The sequence below is a fragment of the Furipterus horrens genome, unplaced genomic scaffold (genome assembly GCF_987537825.1).
Source record: "Furipterus horrens unplaced genomic scaffold, mFurHor1.1.pri manual_scaffold_9, whole genome shotgun sequence".
Taxonomy (NCBI): domain Eukaryota; kingdom Metazoa; phylum Chordata; class Mammalia; order Chiroptera; family Furipteridae; genus Furipterus; species Furipterus horrens.
The window spans coordinates 71,778,002-71,792,012 of NW_028327179.1; the positions used below are offsets into that span (position 1 = coordinate 71,778,002).

Sequence of the window (14,011 nt, forward strand, 5' to 3'; positions counted from 1 at the left end):
ACCATTGGTTTCAGCAGAGTAGATTACTGTTTAGGGACCTAAGTAATGAGAGCTGAGTGATCGAGGAAAGGCCTTGAACGTCTTGGATTTCCTGAGGAAAGTGGAATGCTCAGATCATTTTTGATGCAACAGCAGGATTGCTCACTGCAGTTTCCCTGCTTCCCTGCACCAGGAGCTCAGCAGCTGCTGCTTTTCTTGCTGGCAGGCCCACGGCACAGGCAGCCACAGAGCCTCAGGAAGCAGGAAAGTTAATTTTCTCAACTTTTGTGCCACAGTTTTTTTGGTTTCCCCAAACCTAACATTTGAAATTTAAAAGTTATGAAAGGCACTCTAAAGAGCACCAGCTATTTTTTGGGGGTGGGAGTTGGAAGCATATTTATCATCAAGAGTCTCTTACAGTTGTGCCAAATGACCCTTGCAGCCTTTCTCTCCATCCCTGCAGACTGAATGGGCCAGCAAAGGAGGTCCTTGCTGAATGTCTCTATCTGGGTGGCCTCTCCATCAACATACCTACAGTGTGCCAGGAAAAAATACAAGATAAACTGATATCGTTGCATTACAATGATTAAAAATTACAGGAAGGTAAAAATCTAGAGACAGGATTCTTTTTTCAGTATACTTTATTTTGGATTTTCCAGGATCTATACAATGAACACATGTTTGATAATTTGAATAAAGTTTTCTTTCATTTGTATTTGCTTCTGAGAAAGGTATATTACATATTAGGCACAGCTGATGTAACTGTCCCTGCCTATGAATGTGTGACATCCCCAAATAAGCTCTATTATGCTTCTAGATGGAGTGCCAAAGATTGCGCATGGAGTTGGGAGAGGCCCTTAGGCAGCCAAGGGCAGCTCTGATGTTCGAGTGCCCTGCCTTTTTCATTTGCAATAGGCTTTAGCCAAAGCTCTAAGGATTCCATCCCACATAGAGAAATCCCCTGAGAATGCATTTATTCCAGCCCTGACATTTCCCTTATGATCTTTTCCACAGCTTTCCATGAAGTCTCAGTTTACCCAAAGAAGGAGCTTCCCTTCTTTATTCTCTTTACTGCTGGATTGTGTTCCTTCACAGCCATGCTGGCCCTCCTTACACACCAGTTCCCGGAACTTATGGGGGTCTTTGCAAAAGCTGTGAGTACTTGACAGAGGGAGGCCTCAAGGAAGGGGCAGGAAAAGCAAGAGAAGCAACATAAGAGAAATGGAGTGTTGTATAGAAATGGATATGCCTGTAATGATCATTTGCTTACTGTTTAATTTTCGTTATCATCAGGGGAATCAAAGGGTTGAGGGTCAAATGAGAAAGTGTAGGTTATTTGTTAATGTATGCTTTGCCTTGTTTCATTCACAAAAAAGTTCTCAACGGTTCCCCCCCAAATGCATGAAGTCTAAAAGGGTTAAATAAATAATTCAGGGTATCCTAGCAAATAAAAATGTGCAGGGAGATTATGCAGTTTGTATAAACTGAATGACATTATTTCCAGTCTTTAGATATTGTAGGCCTTTTTTCAAGAAAAATGAGATTTACATTTTCAAAGATTATTTAAATTAAAATTTTAATGATTACAAACCTTTGACTTATTTGGGAAATGAATTAAGAGGGTGTGAAGAGCTTGTAGTAGTAAGTATATTTGGATGTGATGTTTAGAAATATGAAAATCCTTTAAGAGTATTTAAACAGGGTTGTGGGGGGGAGCTTTAATCAGAAAAGCCATCTGCATTCACAATCAAGAACCATTGTTTTATTGTTGTTGTTGTTGAAAACTGACCATGGCAACCTGCTCGTGGTAAGTTTACTGATTTTGCCACAGATGAGTTTTGAACAGGAGTAAGGAAATGTGTATCTGTTGTTTTCCTGGAACTCCATTCTGATTTCAAGCGGGTGCAGTCAGAAAGGATGATTTCTAACTTGCCTGGGTTGATTTAATCCCTTTCCAGATGATTGACATTTTCTGCTCGGCAGAGTTCAGGGACTGGAATTGCAAGAGTATTTTCATGAGCATTGAAGATGAACTGGAAATCCCACCGGCACCTTAATCTCAACATTTCCAAAACTGAACTCATCACCCTTCTTCCCCCACCGGCAAAACTGCTCTCCTCCTGTATCCCTGATGTGTGCCAGTGGCACTGCCATCCACTCAGTCATTCAAGCCAGAAAGTCAGCAGCCCCCCTGAGCTCTTTGCTCTCTTACTCCCCACATCCCATCTTTCTCAGCCTCCAAAATCTGTTGGGTGTAACCTGCTAAGCCTCTAGACATTCAGTCAATTTAATTCAGGTCTTCTGCTCCTCTTTCTCCCCCCACAGCCTCTTTCTTGGTTTAGGTCTTCATTATTTATTGCCTGGACTTCTGTAAAAATCTTGACTGGTCTTCTTGCTTCCAGTCCTATTTTTTTTCAGTCTTTCTTTTATATTGACACAGAAATGATCTTACTAAATTGCAAATCTAAGTGTGTTGCTTCCTTGCTTGAATTTCTCCAATGGTTTCCCACCATCTTCAAGATAAGGTACCAGCTCTTTATGATCTGGCCCTTGATTGCCTCTTCAGCCTCATCTCTCCCTACTCATGCATAGAAACTGCTCTTGGACCTTAGTGAATTACTCCCCCTTCCCAGATGCACCAGTGTCTTGTATACCTCAGTACTTTTGCACGTGATATTTTCTCTGCATGGAATATTCTTCCCCGTCACCACTTCCACTTGTCCACTTTGCTAATGCCTCTTTATTCTTTATACTCAGCTTTCTATGTTTCTCCTAAGCTGAGTAAGATCTCCTCTATGATCCCAGAGTATTCCATGAATACCTATATTATCACATTTGTTGTAATATTATGTAATTCTTGAAAACTTGTCTGTCCCCGTTTTAGAATGGGAGCTCCTTGAGAGCAGGACTGTGTCTTCCTCATCTCTGTAACCCTAAAGCATTGCACGGTGCCTTGCACGTAGTAGGTTTTCAATAAATGATTATTAAATAAATAAGTAAATAAATGGTTGGTTTCTGCAGAAAGAATCGGTGTAAAAATCAAAAACAGCCTAGCATTTCTTCTTTTCTGCTTATAATCATAGACTCTAGGAGTTATAGGGACCTTAACCAAATTGCCTTCAATAGTAGGTCAATTTGGTGGTCATCTACATTCATCTTGAATACTTTCCTTCACCAATGGGGAGCTCACTCATTTGACATCAAAGCCCATTTCATTGTTGGATCATTCAGAACTTCTCTATATATTGATAAAATTGCCCTCTCTTTAGCTTCCACTGTTCCTATTCTGCCCTCTGAAACTATCAGTCTCTTTCCTCTTGCAAATTCTTAACACAGCTAATATATTTATGGCTACCTCTACCTTCTAACTGATACCTCTTCTTTTCACCAGGCAGAAGATCTTAAATTTCCTTACAACTTCTGTACATGGCATGATTTCTGTACCCAGTATCACCCAAGTTGCCTCCTTGGATGCTCCCTATTTTATTAAGGCCTATGCTGTTCATTACTCTACTCCTAAGCAACTTAGTAAATTTTTAAATAAGAATATATTTACAACATTAGACAGTTAATGTTCCTCCTATGTTCATACTCTCTTAAACATTTTTAGGGCACATTTGTAAAAATATGTCATTGGCTCCATATTCTTTATTAAAAATTAGCACTTGGTGGGAGTTTTGGACCAGAACAGAGATTCTCAGCCTCTAGTATACATAAAATTCACATGGCCCCACCACCAGAAATTCAGAATTGTGAGTGTTAGCATCCAGAAATCTGTATTTTTAAGGAGCACCACAGCAGATTCTGAGGATGGAGGTTGAGGACCATATTTCCTTTCAACAGCATTTGCAGGAGTGTGGTGTGCTGTCGAGCTGTTGAGGTGAACACTTCCAGGGATCAGTGGTTCCACCCTGGCTGCACCTTGGAATCATCAAGGGAAATTAACAATTACCAATGCCTCCCCCAACCCCCCAGTCCCCAAGGCAGTCTGACTTGATTGGTTTGTGATGCAGCATGGGCATCTAAGTTTTTCAGACACTCTCCAGATGATTCATGGGTAGAACTGGGACTGAGAACCGCTGCACTGAATGAAATGACTAATCACCTGAAACTGCTTTAACTAGGTTGGGGTTGGGAGGATGAGGGGACAGTAAATAGAATAAGACTGGGTGTTCTCTAGGAAAGGCTGTGCAGCCTCCAGAGTATTAGAGAGATGTGTTCATTTTGGATGTTAGACAAGGGAGCACTCTCCTTATGGAATGTTCTCAAGTTTTGGTTTTGAGTCTAAGATCAAATGGTTAAGTAAGAGAGAAGTTTACCTTTACTGGGCTCATATTTTACACTCTTATCAAGGTATGGTCGTTTGGTCAGCTACTTATAATTTTCATATGTGGTTTAGATAAATTTGCTTTTAAACCTGTCTGGATGACCGCATTTATCTTGCCCTTCATTAAGGTTTAGCAGTTTCCAAAATGTCTGGAGAGACTTCGCAGGGAAGGAAGATGGATGGCCTGAAAGAGACGAGCCGCATCACCCTCCTTCCCCACCTTCCCCCACTGCCCCGATAGTCTTCTCCACATTTTTACTCTTCTAACTTCAGAGGGCCCCTTATGAAGCCCCCTGCAGGTTATCACAGCTGCCCTATAGGCTGCCTGCAACCATTTGCAGCTTGTGAAAATTATTTTCTCAGCCTTTGCCTGAGATATGTCCCTGGGATAATGACTTTTAGTAGATGCAGAGATTGCACTGCTGCCCCTCAGGCCACATGGAGCTTGGGAATTCTCCAGGGTGTTTACATGTTGATATGCAGCCAGTAAGGAAGCCCACAGAAAAGTATGAGCCACTGGAAAATAGTAAAATGAGAGGCTTCAACAGGCTTTCCTCCTAATCTAATCTACCTCAATGACTTAGGACTAACTCTTTCTAGAATGTTTGGTTACCAAGATAAGGTTGCTCATATAAATAAGTTATGTTCTAAACCCAGCCCCTTGCAGAATGGAGGAAGGTCAGCATTCTGACCTGTTCCGCTTTCAACGGCCCTGTCTTTACTCCTGTAGACTTTCTCTTTCTTTCCCTGAGATTGAGCCGATGATTTTTGACTCTCGTCTTCACTTATAGGCCCTGACCTCTTTGAAGTCTGATATTGATTACAGTGAAATGTCCATCGTCTGATTGCATTGGGCACCTGGAACTTATTCAGATAAGCAGAGGCGTTTTGAATGTTAACAAAGTATGGGAGCCATGACCTTCTTCTAAGTAATGGTGCCTTGGAAAAAGAAGTATCAGGCAATCGAAGTGTCACTCTCTTTTTTAATAGTTCAGTTGCTTTTTTTCACCACAAGACACTGATTGAATCATGGTGCATTTTGGACGAGGTATCTCTGTCCTCTGGACAGAAATTTTGAGCATTGAGAGAGAGGAGCTGATCCAGGGTTGCCTGAGGTTGCTCATTCAGACTTAATTCTTCAGGCAATTAATTTCCCAAGCCTATGAGTGAAACTGCTGTTACTCTATGTGCATTTGTTGTGTGTCTGGCCAAAAATAAAAAGAACTGATTTTCAAACACGCAAAGAAATATAAATGAGCACCCCAAGCAAGGCAGGTTCCACCAAACTTTTTTTTTTTTAATGCATTTGATGAAAGCTGCTGACCTTTATTTGGTTCCTAAATGAAAGGGCACAGCACCTTCTGACATCTTATTATATTGTCTGCTTCTCCCTGTGGGTGAGTATGGGAAGGAGGATGTGGGGCAGCGTGCTAAGGAGAAAAGTCGCTTAACAATAAAGGGTGCACATCACAACTGAGTGCTGTGAGAGAATTAGGGTCTCTAGGAAAATGTTCAAGGGATTCTTTTCTCAATTTCCCAAGGATTGAACCTTCTAGAGTGAGGGAGAGCAGTAAATTACCACAAACTTTGGAGGTATGGGACTTAAATCTCTTGCGAAAACTTGTTGAGAAGATAGGTGTAGTCCAGGGAGGCAGGCCCCACAGTGTCTTGCTGCACCTTGTGGAAAGAGGGGCAGTTACAGACATCACACAGGGAGAGAGTCTCACCTCTTGATTTCCAGAGGCCTTTCCTTTTGCACTTTTTATCAAAATCAGCTCAGTGCCCAAGACAAAAAAGCAAACAAACACATAGTGCTTTAACAAACTTTGTAATGACATCTCTGTTCATTCTGCTGCCCAGGCTGAGGATCCCTGATGTCCCCATGCTATAGTGCATGGCATTGCCCAGCGCACAGACCTTTGAGTGATGCCTTCCATCCAACTGCACTGGCTCATGCTAACACTTCAGTAGTTCCTTCCCCTCAATCATAACTGCAACAGTTTTAAATCTTGTTTTTGGTCGTCTTTAGGATATGATAATTTCACCAGCAATATCACCTTGTTCACTGAGATCCACCTTCCAACCTTTGTCAGCATGTCTGGTTCAACCAGACCACTTCAGCACCTAGATAATCTTTATGGAACTGAGGACTATAGGCAAATGTTGTGATTTATGAAGCATGGTGGTCTCTGAACACATAAGTAAGAGAGTACGGGTATGTATTTTTAATTTTATAATGTTATCATCTTGGGTTAATGCAATCATTAGACTTGTTCCATATTATCCTCTCATAACCAGGATTTTAAAAAACTCATTCAGAGGCAACCTGGAAGTAATTACTAATTTCTGGCCAAATATCTCCCATGATGCCTTACAACTGCATTCAACTCTAAACTGAAAAGGGTAGACAGGCCATTCTGTAGGGTGAGCATCTCCAGTGGTTCTGTACATTCAAAGGATAATTTTAGAAGGTTATTGGAAATTGTCATGTATCTAACACACACTTGAGGAAAGAAAGAGCCATCCATCTTTGCTCAAGTACTAACATGGCTGCCTATGTCTTAACTACAAGTCCAGCCTGGCCTTCAGGCCCTCCTCAGCATCCTGTAGCTCTTGCACCAAAGCTAAACTATTTACTGTCTTCTGGTCATACCACTTGATTTCCCATTTCTCTTCCAGTTGTTTATTGAGCCTGGAGGGCCTATCCACTCATATTCTTTGCTTGTCATCCTTACCCCATTTCTGTCTTTTGATATCCAGCCATTCATCAGAGTCTATTTCAATTGTCTCATTTTAAGTTTTTCCTCATCCTTTCAACAGAAAGGATTCTCTCTTTTCTGAACCTTCCTGGTGCTTCTTCTATTCTCTCCTGGTCTATCTGGTATTATTACTTTGCTGTGTGCAGGTCTTAGTTCCCCCTCCCAACTCCAGGCTGTGAGGTTTCTGACAGTGGGAGTTTGGTCCTAAACTCCTTTATTTCTCACCCAGCACTTAAGTGCCTTACTGAATAAATACACTTAATTGCTGTAAAAGACACAGCACAAAGAAAGACTCCAAATCTTATACTATCTTGAGTTTCCTTTACATCCTCACACTTGATGATCCAGCTGTGATGTACTACAGGCCTTCTCAGTTCATATTCTACTGGTTCCTTTAAAAAAAGAAGAAGAAGGAAAGATTCTGAGGTCAAATGAATTTGGGAAACTTGTCTACCATACTGCTTTGAAGACCCACAATCCATAGATTATATGAGCAGTAGAGAAGCCTGTTTTAACTTCACTAAATGTGCTGTCCACTCATTTTTTTGACCTAATAATCATGTTCCCCCTTTGCATATATACTCACATCCTACTATACTTCTATGGGAAATTCTTGATGGTATAGACAATGATGTGCTATGGACAAGGGATTAGGACAAAGAACTCCACAGTACACAAACTAGGTATTGAATCCTAGTGAGGTGATACCTTGGTTCTGAAGAGACATAGGGCAAGGAAAGCATCCTAACACCCTTCTCACGCCTGGCTGGGGGGCCTGTGAAGTGAAGCTCATTCTTCACAAGAACATAATCAGAACAGTTTTGAGATTATGTTAAATGGGTCTGAGACGAAACACTTGGCTTTCTTAAAAGGCAAGTTAATGTGCTAAATTATTCTCTATATGTAAAGCAGAAAGGAGTTTAGTAACCAAATTAAATAGACCCCATAGATCTCCTCAGAGCCGCACCTCTTCAACAAGACATGCCATCCGTGGACTGACCCGTTTACCACCTTCCCCCAGGCTCCCATGAGGCATGTCACTAAGCAGGTAGTTCAGAAATGACAATGGGCTGCTCAGATGTTTGGGAGACTATAGGATCCCAAAGCAGTACACAACCATACAACAAACTTGACTTTTTAAAAATTCCCTTTTTCACTTAGTGAGCTATACCCAGCTATTAAGCAGGTGGTCACCATTTTTTAACTCTTCACACACTTCCTACTTATCTCAGTCCCTTTCAGCGGTCATCTGCATGGGCAGCTAGGACATCCTGAAAGCTAATTGGGAGGCCTCAGAACTGTGGGGAAGCTATCAAAGAGGCAAAGCGAGCTGCTAGCAGACACTCTCCCCTTTATCTTTCAGTGCTCAGGGTCCAGGCCTGGAAAGCAGATTTGATCATCAATTGGTGTTTATAAACACAAATGTGAAACTGTTGCTTTCTGAGACTTTTATAATGCAGAGGCTTTAGATGAAGGGTTGGAGAGGATTATTTTATAATATTGAATGAGATCTCCCCTGACATCTCTTTCTTTCTGGTTTCTTTGCAGTTCCTCAGCACTTTGTTTGCCCCCTTGAACTTTGTCATGGAGAAAGTGGAGAGCATCCTCCCATCCAGTCTGTGGCACCAGCTGACTCGAATCTAGCAAAGCCCATCTGTCCTTCCACTCCTTGCACTCAGTGGGCTGCCACCATTTCTTCCATGCCAATTCCTTCCAGAGTGCAAGAAAGCATGACTGAGATTTTTAAAACATTCATGGACTGTCTGTTCCACATCGAAAGCTGTTTTGTTGTACAAAATTTGTTGATGTTTATTTCTATTATATTTTGCCTTCAAAAAAGAGAAAGGTCAATAATAAACTTTTGTGTATTGCAGTAACCAGTTGTTACCTTCCTATGTCTTCCAACCCTAAAAGTTTTGGTATCCCAATAAACCTATCGGTTTTCATTTAATTTACTAGGGACCCGGATCTGCTGAAGGTCATACAGTAGTTTTCTTTGCTCATGGAACTCAGCAGGCCCTTAGAACTCCTATAGTCAGTAGCTTGGAAAATGGAATTTCTTTAGTTCAAAAGTACCATCTTTTTCAGCCCCATACTGAGTGTCCTCCTGGGCCAAATGCACACACACACAAAAAAGCTTCCAGAATGAATGACAGTAAGTGTGAATGAAATGACACGTGTGTACCATAACAAATTGATTCAGTTCAGAGACTCTACTCAGTGAATGGAACACAACACTGCAATTCTAGGAATCATTTTGGTTTTGCTTTCTGCCTATTTGTTGTGAGAAAACTTTTGATGAGCTAAAGACTCAGTAGTTTGTTGTAGAATCTGACCACTTTACCAACATTGCCATTTTAAAATGTTTTCTTAGAAGGGTACTTTTAAAAATATGTTTGCATTACTTGGAATATGAGCATTCTTTGAGTATTTTAGTTATTGAAACCAAAATGATCATGTGTCCTCACCACCTATAAAAAAAGATTTCTACATGATTCACTCCTGCTAAGCAAAAGAGGAAAATAATTAACCTTGAATCCTCTATCTGAAGTGAAAAGTACCTCTATTTAGAATCTCAATACAGTGCTTTAAAAAATAAAGGGATTGTCCTTCACAAAATTTGTTTTCCCTTTTATTAGGATCCTGAATCATTACTCAAGAGTGTTAAAAAATAGGCAGCATGTGGGAAAGCACCACACCACATCTTCACAGTTGGACTTCCCGCAGCCTCCTGGTCTTCAACCAAGAGCAAAGTCAAGCAGGCAGGTAATGTTTAGATAGCCAAGGGCTTTTCATGCTTTTGGAAAGCTTTTCTTTGCAAAGGCCTGATGGAGACATACAGCTTGCTCCTGCTCTAGGGACATTTTCTTGGAAGAGGCTGAACTTTTACATGCACACAAGTAGTGCTGCTCTTGAGGGCAAGGACCATGTCTGCCTTGTTGGCCTCTTTACCACTTATTCCCCCAACACAAACGATGAATTGAAGAAATTGACGCAATGTGTGACAGGCATAGGTAAACTTTTGTTAATGTTCAGAGTAGAGAGATTGGTTCCAGCAGCCAAGGATCAGGGAAGGCATAGAATTACAATTTTGAGCTGGAATAATAAGTAGTTGTCAATACAGTTATTTGATTTACTAGATGGGAAACCAAAGTCCAAAGTGATCTGGTTGAGTAGGTAATAAGCCTTGAATGAAAAGTTCTAGAACGTACCATAGGTAGTGGCAAGTGAAAATGGCCCAAATGTGAGTAGATGTTAGGAACCCTAGTTCCAGGAAATGCAGTAAAGAAATGTAACACAAGGATTTAATAGCACCGTGTAAATTTAATAGACTTGAAAGCAGTTTCATTAAGAGGGGAGGCAGAAGTTAGACCTCAAGGAGCAGAAAGAGTGAATGGGAGAGTTGAAGGTAGAGAAAGGTGGTGACGGAATGAAGACACCAGCTGTAGTAACGAGTTGTTGAAGGAAATGGGTCCAAGATACTAGAAGGAGCTAATGACATGAAAACTTGTATGAACTTAATAGCCCTTTCACCTCATAACTATGAGTAACTCTTCAGACAGAAGCTGTGACCCCCAAAGCTCCCTTTCTTCGGCTTCTCTCTTTAACTGCTCTGCTCAACTCTTGAGAGCAATTCTGACTCACTGTTGCCTCTTTGGCGTCCCTGGGACTGGATGCCAGGGAGGTTGCTGTCTTCCCAGCTTCTGCCTGTTTTGCAACCTCTGAGGACAAGCATTCAGGTCCTTTTTGTTTTGAGACTTTTATACTTAACTGTGGAGAGGAAGAGCTAGAGCAACCAATATATAACAGCAGTTTTTAAAAATGATCATTTTCAATGTTTTTTTTTTTTGAAGGTGACTATTTTTAAATTTATTTATTTATTTATCTGTTGTTGTTTTAGAGAGAGGGAAAATGAGGAACAGAAGAGAGAAACATCAATGTGTGGTTGCCCTTCACGTGCCCCCAACAGGGGACCTGGCATGCAACCTAGGCATGTGCCCTGACTGGGAATTGGACCAGTGTTCAAATGGTTCTTAAACATCTCACCGCAAGTTCATAGTTCCTGACAGTTCCTGACTTCTTACTGAAATAGCAACTGGAATCCAAGTTGCATTCCTGCCTTTTGGTTTTGTCTAGATGAGACATCAAAAGTCATTCTGATGGACTTTCCTCTATGAAGATCTTCCCACAGGACAATAAGTCTTAGTCTCAACTTTTATGTGTTGGAATACAAATTCAAACATTCTAAATGAAATATTGGAGAATTGGGTCTCATACAGGGAATAATCCAGTATGACCAAATGGATCTCTAGGCTTTTTTTTTTTTAACTTCTTATCAGTACTTAGTATGAAAGTCATTCTGCCTTTATAAAAAGAACTGGGACGCTTTCTGTATTTTAATATGGTCCAGAATAATTAAAACACTGAAATGATCTGCTCTTCAAGGATTACAAAAAAAAAACACAAATATGAAACATCTGATTTTTGCTTTGTGCTTTGTTAATGATAGGTCTTTGATCATGTTTTTACTATCTGCTATGGTGATCAGTCCATTTCTTCTTACATTTAGGTTGTATATTTTTCTAGGAAGCAACCATTTTCTCTCACCATTCAACTCTATTACCAGGAGTTTCTAAGCGTCATGTGTGCAAGTCAGGATTCCTGGAACTGGTGGGGGTTGGGTTGGGGAGTGAAGATGGCATCATGCAAGGCCGGGTTCTGGTAGGAAGAACTGGCTATCAGGCTTTCTAACGTGCCTCTCAGTATACTCACACTATAAGCCAATGGATACAGAGACAATGGCTCCCTGGAATGGAACCTGAAGGCATCATCTAGAGTAAGTGGAATATGATTGTTGACAGCTTTGATGACATGAACCTCTCAGAGTGCCACCTCCATGGCATCTATGCTTGTGGTTTTGAGAAACCCTCTGCCATCCAGCAGTAATCCATTCTTCCTTGTATCAAGGGTTATGATATGATCACTCCAGCCCAATCTGGGAAAGGAAAAATGGCCACTTTTCCTATGTCGATTCTGCAAAGATTGAATTGGACCTAAAAACCACCCAGGCCTTGGTTCTGACACCCACTAGGCAATTGACATAGCAGATACAGAAGGTAGTCATGATTTTAGAAGATTACACTGGTGCCTCCTGCCATGCCTGCATTGGGGATACCAATATGCATGCTGAAGAGCAAATGCTGCAGTTGGAGACTAACCATATTACTGTGGGTACCCCAGGCTGTGTGTCTGATATGATTCACTGCAAATGCCTGTCTCCCAAATACATCAAGGTGTTTGTACTGGATGAAGCTGATAAAATGTTAAGCTGTGGATTCAGGGACCAGATCTATGACAAAGAGCTCAACAGCAACACCCAGGTGGTTTTGCTCACAGCTACAATGTCTTCCAATGTGCTTGAGGTGACCAAGAAGTTCACGAGGGATCCGATTTGGATTTTTGTCAAGAAGGAAGGGTTGACTCTTGAGGGTATCCGCCAGTTCTACATCAATGTAGAACAAGATGAGTGGAAGCTGGACACTGTGTGACTTGTATGAAGCCCTCACCCTCACCCAGGCCACCATCTTCATCAACACTCGAAGAAAGGTTGATTGGCTCACTGAGAAGATGCATGCCCAAGACTTCACCATCTCTGCCATGCATGGAGATATGGACCGAAAGGACTGAGATGTAATCATGAGGGAGTTCTGCTCTGGCTCTAGCAGGGTATTGATTACCACTGACCTGCTGACCAGAGGCATTGATGTGCAGGAATTTTCTTTAGTCATCAACTTATGATCTTCCCACCAACAGGGAAAACTATAGCCATAGAATCATTCAGCTGGGGTGGACATTTTGGCCATAAGGTTGTGGCTATTAATGTGGTGACAGAAGACAAGAGGTCTCTGAGACATTGAGACCTTCTACATCATCTCCATTGAGGAGATGCCCTTCAATGTTGCTGAATTAATCTGAGAGGGTCTGGCCTGCCAGAGTTCAGTCCTTGGAGGGATGAGGAAGAGTAGGAGGTGGCAGGGAAGAAAGCCAAGGGATGGGCATCTTGTCTTTTTCTTTTTTTTCCTTTGAATAAAGAAGGAACAGTGAACATTTTAGATACCCTCTACTTTGGAGTAGGCTCTTGCCCCAGGTGCCATCTCTTCTCCCCAAAACACTAATACACTTCCCTAACACATTTTTACATTGTTTTGAATAGTATTTATTGATTCAGGAAACAAACATAAAATTCTGACTAAAATTATTTGGAAACTGGAAAAAACTGTGTTACCACAGAGTTACTTGGGTGTATAATTTATATTACATATTTAATGTATTTGATTATTTCTCTTTTCTCATAATTAATTTTGTGTATTTTTGCTGTATGTTCTCTTTTTACCCCTTTAATCAGCCTCACAAAGTTTGTCTAATCTAGTCTTTCAAAGAAACAAGTTTTGGATATACTAATGCATTAACCATATGAGTGTTTGCTTGTAGGCATTTCCTAATAATTTGCTTCCATTATTGCCTTCAAGGAATTTATTTATTTTTTATAATTTATTTGTTTGTTTGTTTGTTTAGAGAGAGGGGAAAGGAGAAAGAGAGGGAGAGAAACATCACTGTGTGGTCGCCTCTCACTTGCGCCTCCAATTGAGGACCTGACGTGCAACCTAGTCATGTGCCCTGACTGGGAATCAAACCAGCGACACTTGGCTCGCAGGCCGATGCTCAATTCACTGAGCCACAGCAGCCAGGGCCAAGGAATTTATTTTTCATGTTACTTTGCAATATATAATTAAAACATCAAATATGTTCAACTACCTGCGCCCAAATACAGTTAACCTTAATACCTCACACCCAAAAGGTAATCTAAGTTACCTTTTAATCCCTCTTTCAATCATTAAAAATAATACATCTTTCTTTAATGTGAAACTCAGAGGCAATGTTAAAA

General features: G+C 41.0%; 1 protein-coding gene and 1 pseudogene across 5 annotated transcripts in view; both read left to right on the forward strand.

Moving 5' to 3' along the window:
* ST7 (suppression of tumorigenicity 7) overlaps nt 1–8,933 on the forward strand; it is a 348,571-nt gene extending 339,638 nt beyond the window's left edge. For 2 of the 5 annotated variants that reach the window (XR_016513065.1, XR_016513066.1), the window contains exons 15-17: nt 994–1,133; nt 6,336–6,521; nt 8,614–8,677. Coding sequence is in view for 3 of the 5 variants with exons in the window: in XM_090287402.1 (XP_090143528.1) it covers nt 994–1,133; nt 1,938–2,036 (239 nt within the window). In the remaining 2 variants the exon portion in view is untranslated. Of the gene's footprint in view, nt 1–993; nt 1,134–1,937; nt 2,190–6,335; nt 6,522–8,613 lie in introns of those variants that run through there. The other 3 variants (XM_090287403.1, XM_090287404.1, XM_090287402.1) reach the window with 2 other exon arrangements.
* Nucleotides 8,934–11,877: 2,944 nt separating this feature from the next.
* On the forward strand, nt 11,878–13,114 carry LOC150001910 (eukaryotic initiation factor 4A-I pseudogene; annotated as a pseudogene).
* Nucleotides 13,115–14,011: the final 897 nt, after the last annotated feature.